At 36.3% G+C, this 16,100-nt stretch overlaps 1 protein-coding gene across 1 annotated transcript in view; it reads left to right on the top strand.

Moving 5' to 3' along the window:
- The window catches only part of MMP16 (matrix metallopeptidase 16), a 281,580-nt gene that overhangs the window by 124,396 nt on the left and 141,084 nt on the right, over positions 1–16,100 (top strand). The window contains exon 2 of the mRNA XM_040625800.1: positions 14,783–14,931. Within this exon, the coding sequence (XP_040481734.1) occupies positions 14,783–14,931 (149 nt within the window). The remainder of the gene's footprint in view (positions 1–14,782; positions 14,932–16,100) is intronic.

The following is a 16,100-nucleotide window of genomic DNA, read 5'->3' as shown; positions in this document are numbered from 1 at the left end:
CTTTTGGAGTTTATTAAATGCAAGAAAAGAATTTTAAACCAGTTCAGGAAGTAAATGATAGCAATCATCGTGTCTTGAGCAGGAAAGTTAAAAAAAGGAAATGATATTTTAGGATAATTAATCTTTCAGTACTAAGTAGGATAGATCAAAATGGAAAGAATATGGAGCCAGGGAAATGAATTAGGCAATTAGGCAAGTGTTGCAATATTCAAGTACAAGTAAAGGAGAGCCTAGTCTAGGGAAGTGACCTTGGAGATGGAAAGAGGACAGAGGAGACTTTTTTTATAAACTAAGGAGATTTAAATGCCCTGAAATGCTTTCTGAGGTATGTTTAAGTTCTATTACCATCACCCCAAAGTTCTACCCTCTGAGGTTTGGCTGACCTATCCAGGTGAACCTTTGGTGCCCATATGAGCTTCCATCAGAATGTTTGCTTGTTTCTTTGACAGCTTGGCTCTGAATTCCTTAATGGCAAACACTTTGAAGTTTCTTTGTATCCTAGTGCCTAGCATTCAACCCCCCAAAAAACAGTATGTACCAACCTTAAGTGACATAACAATAGTAATAGTAGTAACAACAACTGCAGCATACTGTATAGCTTACAAAGTTGTATCTACCTCTCAAATGTCTCCTGAAATCATCTACTTATCCTTCTCCCCAGCTAATGCCAGAATTGCATCTACTTCCTAACTGCCCCACTTTATTCATATTTTCTCCAGTTAATTACCCACACAGTAGCTAGAAAGATACTTTTCTAACCCGAATCTGATCATATCACATAGAGGTTTAAAACCCTTCTCTGCTTTCCATATTACACTCACACATATTAAATGCTATATGTTATTGCATGACTTGATCATATAACTCTTTCCTGGACTCACTCCCTCTTAGCCAAAGTGGCTTTCTTTCAGTTCCTTGAAAATGCAAAGTCTTTCATGCTATTTCACTTATCTATTACTATGAAACAATTAGTTCCAAAGCTTAGTGGGTTAAAACAACAACAGCATTCATTTTACTCACGAATCTGTAGTTTGGGCAAGGCTCAGCAAGGGTAGCTTGTTTCTATAAGCACTACTCACAGGCTGGGAGCTGAAATCATGTGAATGTATATTATTCCCTTGTCTGTCAGTTAGTTGATCCTGACTCATGGGCTAGTACTTCACATGAGACTGTCAGAGGGAATCTACGTGTGGCCTCTGTATGTGGCCTGGGCTTCCTTACAATATGGAGGCTGGGTCCCCAGGGTGATTTTCCCAAGAGAGAGCCAGGCAGAAGACTTTTCTAACATAGAAAAGTTGGGCAACATCTCATCCTTCTATCATACTCTGTTAATCAAAAGCAGGTAATAAGACTAGCCCATAACCAAGGGGAGGGGAAATTAGACTCCTCCTTTTGGTGGGACAAGTGTCAAAGAATCTGTACACCTGTTTCAAACCCACCACCCATGCTTCTGGGCATATGTGCCTTCCCATCTGCCACCTTAGTGTGAGCGTCTCTCTTTTATCTCCTTTGCTTTTCCTTATATTTTCAGTTTCAGTTTAACTATCAGTTCATGTGTCTTCTTATCCTCTAAATCTAAATTAGATCCTTCAGTGAGATTTCACAACACTCTGTTCTGTTTAAAGCGCTTGTTACTATCTGAAATGACATATTTATTTGGAGGTAGCTCCAGGTAAGCTACCTGGAGCCATCAGTCTGAACACTCCAGGAGACCAAGGGATCTGTCTGCATTTTTCACTGTGGTGACCTCGAGGCCTAGCCAAGAACTTGTACATAATAGGTTTTTAGTAAATATTTCAGTAAAAATTATTGCACCATGGAAGAGGATTTTTTTGTTCATTTGTTTTTTAAATTCCTTCTTCTTTAAAAGAATCTGGAATACTTCTTATCCTTGAGAAACTTGAATTTTCACTTATCAATCCTAAAGCATATATATATATTTTTAAAACACAGGTAATCTTATTTTGGAAAAAAGCAAAAACAAAACAAAACACCTTCTAATTGTCACAAAGCATTTATTCTCCAAATTACTTTAATTAAAATAGATGTTAAAATCCTTCAACCTTCATACTATGTTATTCTCTTAAAAAAAAAAAAGTTTCACATTTCCAAGAAATATATACCTTCTGGGACAAAGGATGCTTTCACGATTTTGATGCACAAGATTGTCCGTAGAGATAGAAAGCGGATCAGTGAGCACTGGAAGTTGGAATACATGTGTTTTTGCTGTTGTTTTTATTTTTTAAAAAAGATTTATTTTCTTTATTTATTCTTTTTATTTAAGTGAGAGAGAGTACATGCATGGGTGGGAGTGGGGGAAGGGGCAGAGGTAGAAAATCTTCAATCAGACTCCCCGCTGAGTGCGGAACCCAAAGAAGGACTCTGTCTCACAACCCATGAGATCATGGCCTGAACCAAAACCAGGAGTCTGATGCTTAACCAACTAAGCCACCCAGGTGTCCCTTGTTGTTTTTAAATATTCTTCCATTATTCACTCTGTCTTCTGGAGTTCTGTCAGGAGAATCTACCCTTATTAATTGTCCTTCCCTACTTCAAAATTAAGTGCAACGTTTAGTGCTTCCAAATTCTCAATATAATAATTAGTTGGTAAAATCAAACCTCTTTTCTTACCATGTGGTAGAAATCAGAAAGAGATTTGCCTTCAGAGGGCTATGCTTTTTTGAAAGAAATAAAAGTTTCACTTTTAGAGAATAAGAATACTTTTCAGCCTTTTGAGAGCTCCTTACTTTTCCTTTCTCTTTGCTAGTTGCTAGGGTTCTGTTGGACAGATAGGTAATAATGTCATTCAATTATTGTTTATGTTTCTTTTTTTTTTCCCCAGCAAAATGTCCCAACTACCCACAGATATGATTCAGCTATTGAAAATAAGACAGCTGATTTCTGACCTAGAATGGCCTGTTTGGGTCATCCTTACTCTTACATCATAAAGGCTAGTTTATCAAGGACTCACTCTTCTTGGCTTCCTGGCAATTGTTAAGAACAAGAGCCATTTTAGATTCACACTGAAACTCTCATCCCTGCTTATCACCTACCTCTGTAGCCCTGAGCAAGTTGATTAACCCTTCTCAGCCTGTTTCCTCATCTGTAAAATGAAGATAATAATACCAACCTCACAGGCTTGTTGTGATAATTATATGAGCCAGTGTATTAAGGAGATTAACACAGCACCTGACTTAATGAACGTAAGCTCTTGGTGTGTTGTTTATACTGAATATCAGTACTTCCCTGAAAACAATTTTCAAGCAGTAAAAACAATTCCACATTGATTTTTATCTCCAGGTGTGGGGATGGAAGTTGAATCTGAAAAGGCAAAGAACTGCTAAGTGTTTTTCTAAGGTTGACCCAAACTGTCACTCATACTTCACTTTTTTCCATATGTCCTAGAATTATTCTGAGGTGCCTGGAAGTTACTAACCTTTGCTATGTATGCAGTGAGCTGAGATTTATTGTTCACATTTGGAGCCTAGTTGTATATGTGAGGGGGGAATGAATAATTGGGTAGTTAACCCACTGGGTAGTTAACTCAACCTAGTGGGTTCTCCACTTATCTAGCCCTTGTAATTCCATTACTCTAGCTTAGAAGATTGTTCTAGGTGTTGTGCCTATCATGTTGAAAGAGATAGATAAAGAACAAACACATAAGCAAACAAAGCTACCATGTAGTAATCATGATAAGATCATGATAGAGACTTAAACAGGATGCTCCATGGTGTTGGTGGTAGTGGTAAAGTGAAGACAGGGAAGGTTTGTTTGAAGAAGTCTAATTTGACCTAAATTTTAAAGGATGGAGAGAAATATACTTTTGTATTTCATACATGGAAAAAAATGCAGTACCCCAAGGCAGGAAAGAATTTAGCTGGTTCCAGGGGGAAAATAAAAAAAAAGACCATATGCCTGGAATATTAAAAGGGGGTACTATGAAAAGAAGTTAAAGACTCACCAATGACAGTGGGTGGACTTGTCGGCCACAGTAAGGAATCTGGATTTTACATAAGTCACTGGGAAACTGCTTAAGGGTTATAATCAAGTGAATGATATTCCTTGCTCTACATCTGAAAAGTTAACTCATATCATTTATATAAAAAAAAAAAAACAACTAACAAACCAAAAACCAGAAGATAACAGGTGTTGGTGAGGAAGAAGTGAAATTGGACCCCTTTGTGCATTATTGGTGGGAATGTAAAATGGTGAAGCCACTGGAAAACAGTAAGGCAGTCCCTCCAAAAAGGTGTATGTAATTTACCATAAAATGCAGCAATTCCGCTTCTAAATACATATCCCCCAAAACTGAAAGCAGGGCTTTGAAAAGATATTTGTAGACCAATGTTTATAACAGCATTCTTTATAATATCCAAAAAGATGGAAACAACACAAAAAGGTGTATATACATACTATGTCATATTATTCAGCTTTAAAAAATGTTACATACTACAAGTTGTAACATGGATGAACCTTGAAAACATCCTAGATGAAATAAATCAGATGCAAAAGGATAAATACTGCAAAATATATGAGTTACTTAGAGTAGTCAAATTCATAGAAAGCAGAATGGTGGTTATCAAGGACTGGGAGAAGAGGGTAAAGGGAGAGTTATTGTTTAATGCATATAGAATTTCAGTTTGGAATGATGAAAAAATTCTGAAGATGGATAGTGGTGATGGATATGTAACAGTGTAAAAGTACTTAATGCCACTGAGTTGTCAAATTGAAAATGGCTAAATGATAAATTTTGGGTTTTGTGTCTTTATCCAAAAAAAAAAAAAAGACAACTAGCTGGATGAGGAGAGAGAGGTAGCAGTATGAAAGCAGAGGCCAGCTGGAGAATCTTGTAATTTTGAATCATAAATGATAGTGTCCTAGACAAAGGGGTGTCAGCAGAAATAAGGTTTGCATTCAAGGTAAAGTTGGAGTGAAGGAGAGGTGATGGATTAGCTATGAATGATGAGGAAAAAGCAGAATTAAGGATAATTCTGTATTTGGGGTTTAAACAGCAGTGTGGTAGCAGTCCTGGCATTAGAGCAACGTCAGGGTTAAAGGGTTAAATTGGTCTGTCATCAGTACATAGATGGTATTTGAGGGATTAATTTTAGAAGAGATGACCAAGCAAAGTGTAGATGTATTTAACTAGCAGTAGCAAGGCTACAATAAGAAAGTGCTGTGAAAGAATTAATGAAGAAAGGGTAGGTCTCTGGCAAGAGGGTTTCAGTGGTTTTTCTTAAACTATAAAACTGAAATAGCCATACATAAAATATTCTAGCATGGAAATAAGGATATTAATTGGGCTGGGCAGATTGGACTGTGTGAGCCTGTTTTTTTTTTTTTTTAAGATTTTATTTATTTATTTGACAGAGATAGAGACAGCCAGTGAGAGAGGGAACACAAGCAGGGGGAGCGGGAGAGGAAGAAGCAGGCTCATAGCGGAGGAGCCTGACGTGGGGCTCGATCCCATAACGCCGGGATCACGCCCTGAGCCAAAGGCAGACGCCCAACCGCTGTGCCACCCAGGCGCCCCTGTGTGAGCCTGTTTTGCATTGGCATTTAGAAAAGCCCTTGGAAGTAAGAGTGAGTGTTACACCCAGAACATAGGCAACCACGGTAGGTATACTTTCATGATGTAAAATGGGATGGTTTGTTTGCATAAAAACTGAACACTGTCAGTTACTGTAGATGTATTTTCAGATGGTCTGTGAAGTTTTGAAATGTGAATAGGTCTCCTAGGATTTCCCAGGCTACAGACAGACAGCTGGGTCTCTTCCATGTCTAAGAAGCAGCCTAGAATAACAGAGTGAGCCAAGCATGGGTATCTGTCAGATCTCTGAATACTGATCATTCCTCTTATATTGGTGTGTCCTTGGGCAAGTTATTTAATCATTCTGGGGTGTATTCTGTCATTTTGGAAACAGAGATAATAGTGCTTAACTCACAGACGTGTTATAAGGGATAAAGATAATGCATGTAAATTGGTACGTAGTGGGCAGTAAAGGAATGGTTGCTGTTCTTGGTCTGTTGGGAGTGGGACTCAAATTTCAGCGTGACCAAAGAATTCCATGGAACAAAGTAACAAAGGCATACTTGGAGACTAAATCATGAATGGCTTGGAAGTCAATCTGAGGAATTTATTCTATAGGACTTGAGTAGCTTCAGTAGTGTGTGATGGAAAAGGTAGAGCTTGGAAATTGTCATAGTCAGAATGTAATATATAGATACTGATAAACTGTCTTCTCATCCCTTACAGAGAGTAAGTATATCACATTGGAGAGAATTTAAGGAAGTAGCTTCATTTTTAAAAATAGAGTACTTTCTTTCAGATCAGTGATCTCCACACTTTTGATAGCATATCTCCATCAATCAATTTTTTTACATTTATCCTCTCTTATTTATAATTCTATTCATGAGCAGATGTACTAAACATTGCATTTATTATGAAACATACTCAAAATAAAAATATTAAGATAAGCTAAGGATGTCATAAAATTTAAAAATATTTTTTGTTTTACTTATTAATTTTATGTATATTTTTTTGCTCCTGTTAGGACTATCATTATTATCTTGGAGAATTCTGTGACTGACTACACTGTAATATTGATTTAACACTTTGAAATACAGCAATATAAAATTACCATGGCCAAAAAAGAATCTCACTACCTCATAAGGAAACGTACATGCAACTGAAAAAGTTGTATCATGAGCTGATTACAACTCATGAGCCTCGTTTTAATAATCCTACCCATCAATTATGCAAAAGTTTTTTGGTAAAAGTCAGACAGTAAATTCCATCGTCCATGATGTCTATCAGTTGTTCCTGACAACTAATCAGGTGTTGCATTTTCATACTTTTAACAAATGGGCTTAAAATCCCACTAAAATGATTCTTTTTAAGGTAATTTTACAGGTAGAAAATTCTGTTGCTGGAATTTTATTTTGTTTTATTTTTAATTTTATTTATTTGAGAGAGAGAGCATGGGGGAGTGCATGAGGGGGGGGAAGGGCAGAGGGAGAGGGAGAAGCAGACTCCCCACAAGCAGGGAGCCTGATGCAGGGCTCAATCCCAGGACTCCAAGATCATGACCTGAGCCCAAGGCAGACACTTCACCAACTGAGCCTCCCAGGTGCCCCCTGGAATTTTACTTTATTTTTTCTATTTCTATTTCTTTTTCTTTTTCTTTTTCTTTCTTTCTTTCTTTCTTTCTTTCTTTTTTTTTTTTTCTAGAGAGAGAGAGTGCACACAGTATGGGGGGAGGCAGAGGGAGAGGGGGAGAGAGAATATAAAGCAGGCTCCACACCCAGCTCAGAGCCTGACACAGGGCCTGACATGGGTCTCCACATGGGGCTCGAGCTTACTACCCTGAGATCATGACCTGAGCCAAAATCAAGAGTTGGACGCTTAACTGACTGAGCCGCCCAGGAGCCCCTGTTGCTGGAATTTTAAAGTAGGAAATTGAGAAAGTTGTGGGTGTTTTTTTTTTTTTAAGAGAGAGTTTTAATAGGTGAAGTTTTTGTATCTTTTTGAGTGTAAAGTCATGTTATAATGGAAACATTTCTAAACATGCATTTTTAACATACTCTACGTGGCACATCTTTCTTTCAAAAGTAGTTTCTTTCTTCTACATTGCTAAAACATCACTTTTATCTTGAGACAATTTACTTTCAAAGTAGCTAGCTAAATAGTAGTATACTATTTACAGCCAGTTCCCTTTACATAAAATGGCAACACTGTTGTCTTTTTGTAAAAAGTTTGACAACTCTTCAAAGTACATTTTCGTAAGATAACCAGGAAACATATATACGGTACAAATATTTTTTTGGTCATTCCCCATCATATCACAAAGTATAAAATTTCTACTTTTAAGAAGATAAAACCCATAGGGGCGCCTGGGTGGCACAGCGGTTAAGCGTCTGCCTTCGGCTCAGGGCGTGATCCTGGTGTTATGGGATCGAGCCCCACATCAGGCTCCTCTGCTATGAGCCTGCTTCTTCCTCTCCCACTCCCCCTGCTTGTGTTCCCTCTCTCGCTGGCTGTCTCTATCCTGTCGAATAAATAAATAAAATCTTTAAAAAAAAAAAAAAGAAGATAAAACCCATAAATTCATTTAATCTGTCACAGAAAAATAGCGGTATATTGTAATGTGCTAGAATCAAGCTAACGATTGCAGGTGGTTCTGTAAACCCCTCCACACAGTGCAACTCTACCTTCTCACTCTGGATACCTGCTGGAATGTAGGTGATAAATAAATGTGGTGTCCACGTGAGGGCCCCAGTATCACTCTGAACATTAAATAAAAGTGAAGTTTATTTTTTCTTATTTTATAGATAAGTGTATTCATGCATGAATGTGTGGATGCACACGTTACATAAAATGGGCGGCACTTTGGGCCTACATCTCAATGGGACATTTTATACTACTTTGAAGACCTTGAGATTAATCTCGTCATCCTTTTTTGGTGTTGGTGATATTGAATCTGCCCCCAGAAAATAAGGGCCAGTTGAGCTGATCATCTGCCTGACTCAGGCTCAAGGACATGTCTTTAGAAAATTCACAGGATGTGTTGCTCAGCACTTCATTCAACAAGCGTAATGAAGCACAGATTTGAGGAGAATTTTACTCTATTTAGATTTGTGAGGTGATTTTGATATAAAGCAGAATCATGTTAATGATTAATATAAGTAGTTACTGTTTTGGTAATTATTTCTGTCCACCTAAGAAACTGGGGATGGTGAGATGACGTAATGCCCTGCTATTGTTCATTGTTGGTTGAGTTGTGTCTTTTTGAGTTTTTTTGTCTTGTTTTGTCAGTGTGTATGTGTGTGTGCATGTACACTGTATATTCATCTTTAAAAATGTAAAACATACTTAGGAAAAACCCATGAAAGACACATAAGGAGACCAGTATATCATAGTACTCAAACTTTCCAGTACAATAACTAGCATATGATAGAATCCCAATTAAAAACAATTGTTTATTTAGTCTGGTGGGGTTTGTTTTTTTGTTTTTGTTTATTTGTTTGATCACTGGAGCTCAGCCATTACTATTTGAGGGGATTTGCTCCCATAGCTATGAAATACGAACTGCAGCTCACTCTTATGCAGAATGGAAAATCTCTCCCTAGCCTTTATATCCTAAGTTTTTAGTTTCTATCATAAATTAGAGAATTTCATTTTAAGGTGAAAAATATGGTCATCATGATCGTTATAATTTTTACTAATGATCCAGCTGTTTTCCATCTCCTTGTCCAAATGGCAGTTGTCTCTTGATTGCTAAGATGTTCAATGGCGTAACTTTTGGTCCTTCCACTGTTTGATTTCCATTTAAGAAGCCATTTAAATAGACAGTAAAATTCTAAAGGAATTGAATTCTATATGTGCAATTTCATACACTGATTCATTCATGGTCGGGATGGGATGGTGATTTAGAACCCATTTAGATTTTTGAATGAACAGAAAGGCTAATTTCTGCCTCATTAACTTATCCTATGAATTTTCAATTTGACCAATTCTGAATGACTACTCCCACATCAGTTTAGTTTTTGGTTAATAGGTAGTTATAATTCATATTTATAGCCACTTTTCAGACTAGAAGATTTAGCCCCTAAATTCTGCCCTTCTTTATAACTATTAAATATATGCTATTTCAGGGGAAAATGTCCTTAAGCCTTTGCTAACTCTGTGAGTAATACACAAAATAGGGGATACACACTATTTAGTTGTTAATTTTAGTTAATAACAGAATTTTAACAATAACGTTTAGAAGTCTCATACTGAAAAATGGAAAATAATTTTATAACATTGAAAACTATTAAAAATGCCCTTTTTCAGTTTATTTTATCAAGGAAGTCAGTTAATTATATCAGAATATATGTTAATCATTACATACTTAAATATTTGTTAGTAAAAATGTTAAAATTTAATATGAATTCAATAATTTAAAAAATGACATCCCAAAATCACAAAAAAATTTGAAGTGGTTGTTACTAAATAAATACCAAAAAATACTATAAAGTAAACACTATAAATAAAACTATTACCTTTGCCCTTTTCCTTCTATATGAAATGCTGTAATTTGGATCAGATGATCACTGGGCCCGTGGACTTCGCATTTGGCTGTATCACACATGAGCTGCAATGAGCTCTACCTGAAATCACTGGCTCAGTCACACATAGACGTGTGGTCTGGCAAAGTGATTTTTCAAGTTAAATAAAGTTCCAAACTGTACCTCCTTTTTCTTCACCTCCACTAATTTCTATAATTTCTAAAATTTATCCCCTAATAAATTCATTAGTTTAATTATTTAAAATCTTCTTGGAAAAATATCTAAACATCCTTGCAAGATATTCTTTCTGTATGTTGGGTCCTGCCAGTGATGGAATTTTAACCTGGTTCTTACATTTGTGATTCACCTGAGTAAATGCATAGGAATATCTTAATTTTATATTAAGACATTGATAAACTTACTAGCATTAACAACTGGAGGAAAATTTACTTCTCTAGATTTTAGTACTGGCCTGAGAAACAAATCAAAATGTATATTCTAAATTCTAAATCTATATTCCTCTTTATATTTGCTATTAGTCATGAGAATTGCTAATGTCTCCTTTTTGTTGTTGATAACCATCTTTCAGGATACCACACTGATATATGGGTGTGGATAGCTGAGTCAATTAATACAGGTTTTCCCAATATGGTTACATGAAATACTAGTGACAAAGATATTCTTTCTTAAGGGACTTACTAAAACTTTGCATGCCTGCTACTCGTATTTATACTACAGTCTAGTAAAGGCAATATCTGTTGGCACAAATTTAATATTTAAATGTTTACCTTTTATTGCTTGATAAGTCCTCTTACTCTGCGGAGACCAGCACTCTTCTGGTTGTTCCTCCATTTGAATAATCACTAAGTGCAGGAAATTGGTTTTGTCTCTAAGATAGCAAGATAACTTGACTATGTGAGAACACAGGGAAGGTAATTCAAGGTTAGACTTTGTTGCTGCATTTGAGGTTCTGTGGTTGCTTGTTCTCATGATGATAAGGGCTAACTCCCAGACAGTAAAAGGAATCAAGTTATGCCTCTAAAGAAACTTGTTTCTTGATAGTTTTCCAGTGCTTTCGAATGCATGTGTCCATCCAGTACGCAAAAGAAGGCAAAACAAAGTAAACAAAATAAAAACAAGCTGTCTTTCCTCACAACTCTGATTCCTTATGTCTTACCTGCATTTCAGTCTTGCCCCAGCCCAAGGACAGGTCTTAACCTGAGCAGGAACAATTTCAAGAACTCAGAGCAGTTAGTAGGCATAAAATAATAATATGATGGACTGAGCAAAAAATATGCTGGTGGCTTTATGTATTCTCAATCCTCACATCAGACCTGCAAATTCAACATCGTTTCCCCCAAATGCATACATGAGGAAATTATTCCTTAACTATCCATTATATGTATGTCAGAGTGCTGGAAAAAAAATATCAAGAGACAAGCAATATCAGAAGGCAGATTTATTTCCTGTCATCCAGGAGAGCAATATTTTAAAAACAATGTTTAAAACAGGTATATATTTCAAATAACAATGTATGAGGATGAAGTCTATGTTATAGTCTTTAAGGGATATGGTGTACCTTCAAATATTACTTTGTATGTTTAATTTAATTTTCTATCAAATAAAGTATTAAAGGTTGCAATTTAGTAGAAAAGAGGGAAAGGTTTTCTAGTCACTTCTGTCATATTTCAATTTTTTAAACTTTCCTTTTCATTACTCTAGATTGATAATGTGTTAAGGCTCCCCACCATGCTCTATTTATATAACACAAGGGCTTTGTTCTATAGACAGAGAGTAAGGTGACTTATAACAGAGTTTCCTATACTTCTATGATGATTGTGGACCAGTGTTTGCATCTGATATACACTGTATACCTGATCTTCATGGGTGACTTAAGAGTCAGCGTTTATGAATCTCTGTGGATCTTGGCCATAGTGGTTTTCTACCATTGATGCTGAGTGCCCTGTCCACCTTGTATTTGGTCAGTTTTACATCACCATGTTGGCCAACTTAGTCTCCTCCAAGAAGCACTAGCATGTTATGTAGGGCTATTTGGTACAGATTTCTTTTCTCTATCATACCAAAAATGATCAGACTCTCAGAATTCTGTGGTGTCCAATCTGCTTAAACAAAGTAGTAAAAGACAAAAGCAAACTCAAGAGACTATACTCTCTCAGTGTTTAAGATTATTTAAGCAAGTATTTGTTTTTCCCTGCAGTTTCCATATTGAGTATTGGGTGTAAAGAAGCACTGGGGATCAAATTAATACTTTAGGTCATTGTAGGTATAATTACTTGTTTTTTATATCCACCTAGACTATGATTGTCTGCAGCAGACGGCTTGCTGGTTTCATACTCTTAACGCGACACTGATATGCGTGATTTTCCACTGTTTTGTGGAAAGGTGCTTTGCAAGTTTCCCTTGAGAATTATTCCTGGTCAGTTCTTGATGATGTCAGAGATTTCTTGATTAACAAATAACAATGATATTAAGAATGGTAAACTCAAGGTGACCTATAATCTCAATGACAGTTATCAGACAAAAAAACAAACTTTGACTATAAAATGGTAGGTCCCATAGGTTTTCTCATATTTTACAATTAAAAAGAATTATTCACCTCTCAATCATTTAGAAAAAACCGACTTTCATCATAAATGGCATAATGTAAAAGAGAACTTGAAGAAAAATCACAATTTATTTTTTTATTATTCCAATTCATTTGTTTGAAAGGATAAGGCATAAATCAATATGTATTTTTATAACATGCTATTTTTTCATTATCCATTTAAAATTTATATATTTTATAGTCTTTCTATTTGTATATAAATCATAGGGTTTATTATTAACAGTTTTCTCTTTGCTGTCACCATAAACGACGTGGTTGCCAGTAGCTTAGCACCCATGAGTAACCTAGCAACAAGTCTGCTCTCTAGCAAGTAAGAAATAAATGCAAATAAAGAGTTATGGGAAAAAGAGTTCAATTTCTGAATATTAGTACATGTATACTGTTAAATATCAAGATGAAATCTTCTAATTTGGGGGAAATTGCATTACAATAGGTATTGAATTTTCTAGTAAATAATACATTGCCAGTGAAATCTTGTCTCCTTCATTCAGAAAACAAATGGAATCTATTTCAGACTGCAGCACTGTTGACTAGGTAACAATATATGTGTCTTCCCTGGAAGCCTATTCATTACAGATTAGATGAGAGGAGTGTCTTGGCATGTTTTCACTATGTGGTAGATGAGTTTACTAGATGGAGTTTCGACGATAAACCTTCCTGACGGTGAGGTATTGTTGATCTCTTAAATAGTTTTAGAATAAATGTTTTATTTTATTTTCAGAAGGTTGTGCTTATAGTACTGAACTTCTGGGGGCAACATTTTCTTGGAAATACTGCAAATGAGTCCACCTTGTTTTTTCATAAAGATTTTGGTATATTTCATATCAGTTTCTTTTGGTGAAATTTAGTTTATATAATTACTGTTTGTTTTCACTGAGAAAATAGCTCTCCTCTGTGTTAGTTGTCAGGTCATAGTGGAAGTATATCAGGTACTGGGGAAAAGCTGTAGTTTCATAGGATCATCATTTGTATGATGAATAGACCCAGGTGGAGAGTGGAAATACATACTGGTGAATACCTTCCATTAAACAGCACAGCTTCTATTCTGTGCGACAGGCAGAATGAGTTGGCCTTTCTCAATTTGACAGGCACTTCACTGCACTTCAAGAAATCTTAGTGCCCCATGGAAGAGTGTGGTAGGGACAGAAGGATGGGATATGAGCTGAACATATGATTGTGCATTTAAAATGAATGCATTGAATTGTAGAACTGGAAAGCATCTGCTCTCTGGTGAAAAAAATTTTCCCCAAATACCCTGAGTTTTAGGTTACTTTAAAAATCTGACCTTAAATGACTGAATTGTTGCTATCATCACGATTGGGATGTGAGCTCAATTCTGACATCTTTCTCTCACTATCCACACAGATCTCCCTTCTCTGGGGAAGAGGAGAATAAAAATCATGAGATCCTTAAAGAGAGACCCAAACATACTTAGCAAGATAGTCTGATTTCATCTACATATGAGAAGTTTGGTCACTTATATTATTAGGATTGAAGAGAGTTACCTTAAATAAATGAAAGACTATTCTTTGCATGAGAAACACTTACCTAACCTTGAAGACATCTAGCTATAATTGAATAGATCAATTGCATGAAATTTATACTCAAAATGTCATGACAAAGTAATATGGTCTATATCGTTGATGCTACTCATGATGGCTACAGTCCTTGGTAAGTTGTTCAGGAAAGTAACATTTTAGATGTGGCGTATGCCCATTAACTACCCCTTCCAGCATAGATGTCTCATTGGGGTCGTTGTTGAAAAGATATCATCCCTTATTTTGGGAAGCTGAGTTCCTAAAGGGCAGGGATCATCTTGTTATTTTATCCAGTATTGAGTATAGTTCCTTATAAGCGATAAGCTTGCAACTAATGACTAACCTTTTTCTTTTCAGTTATTTGTAGGTGTTCTAGAAAGATCCACAATGATCATCAAAATTATATTAAAATAAACTACAGAATGTGTGTTAAAAAGAGACAAAACACTTAAATATATGCCCTTGTAGAGGAAATAAAGTTTAAAGATCCACTATGGACATAACTTGGTTACTGTAAACTTATTGTTCAATTTTGAGGTTGATCTAAAAGGAATTGTCCTTATTGCAGGTTTGGTTACAGAAGTACGGCTACCTTCCACCAACTGACCCCAGAATGTCGGTGCTGCGCTCCGCGGAGACCATGCAGGCCGCCTTAGCTGCCATGCAGCAGTTCTATGGCATTAACATGACAGGAAAAGTGGACAGAAACACGATTGAGTAAGTAATGGTGTCCACACTCTTTCTTTTTGTGGTCCTTGAGCCAGACTTCGTAGTCTGAAAAAGTTGAAGTGAACTCCGCCAACCACAAGTGGAGCAATTTGTCTCACGTCCCTTTTCTTTGGAATTTAACCTGTTTCAACCCTATTCCCTAGGATGTCGGGTTTGTCAGAGTCAAATTTACTCGCTTGACTTTAGCAAGGCTTTTTCAAAATGAGGGGGAAGGAAGAATGAGAGTCAGAGTAAACTTACAGTTGAAGCTATTGCAGGAGGAGCTCCTGTCGGTGACATGTTGGAGACAGCTTGTGCCGCTGGTGAGGACATATTGGACACATCTCTTCCCTGCTAAGTGACATGATATCAGTAGCTTGAAATTGGCCAAAGTAGAAATATTGACACTAAGGAAAATGGGAAACAATATAAATCAGGGCTCTTTTTGGGGGGGAATGGTATTAGAGAGTCAGTTAACAGTTGGTTAGCCTATTTGTGGTAATTTTCTGCGTGAGTTAAATTGAGGAGAGGTTCACTGCAAGTCTCTCCTTTCAATTTCTTATTCGCAAATGGCTTGTTTTTACTCTTTAGTAATATATGTGATTTTATGGACTGATTCATCAATCATTTGTTCATTTATTTACTCAACCAGTAACTCATTACTGGGCATTGCATCTGTGAAAGAGGCAAATACAGATCAGAGGACAGAGTCTCTTCTTCAAACGAACTTAAGTTAAGTGTGTAGCTAGATATAATCACAAATTATTTTACCACAGGTGCACTGTAAGTTCTGTAACATTATGAAACAGCATTATTGTTTTTGGACAGCAAAGGAGGAAGTGATTAATTCTCTCAGTGCAGGGAAGAATTATCTGTGTTTATTGAGTCCTTGATACTCACAAAGTAAATCTACTTCATCATTTAATATGATCATCATACATCAACCCTCCACCGTAGGGAAGACAAGGATACATTTTTCTCTCTACTTTTTCAAACAAAGAAACTGAAAGTCACAGGGTAAGTGAAGTCCAGAGTAGTTGCAGAATCCAGACCTTTTGATGTTTAGTTGGAGAACCTTCTACTATACCATGTTATGGACCTCAAGAAATGACACATTTATTTTTCTTCTTAAACCTTAAATACCTGAAATTACTTGGCTCAGGTATACATAATTTTTA

The sequence above is a fragment of the Ursus maritimus genome, unplaced genomic scaffold (assembly GCF_017311325.1).
Source record: "Ursus maritimus isolate PB19 unplaced genomic scaffold, ASM1731132v1 scaffold_9, whole genome shotgun sequence".
Lineage (NCBI taxonomy): Eukaryota > Metazoa > Chordata > Mammalia > Carnivora > Ursidae > Ursus > Ursus maritimus.
This window is presented reverse-complemented; position numbering and strand designations above follow the sequence as displayed.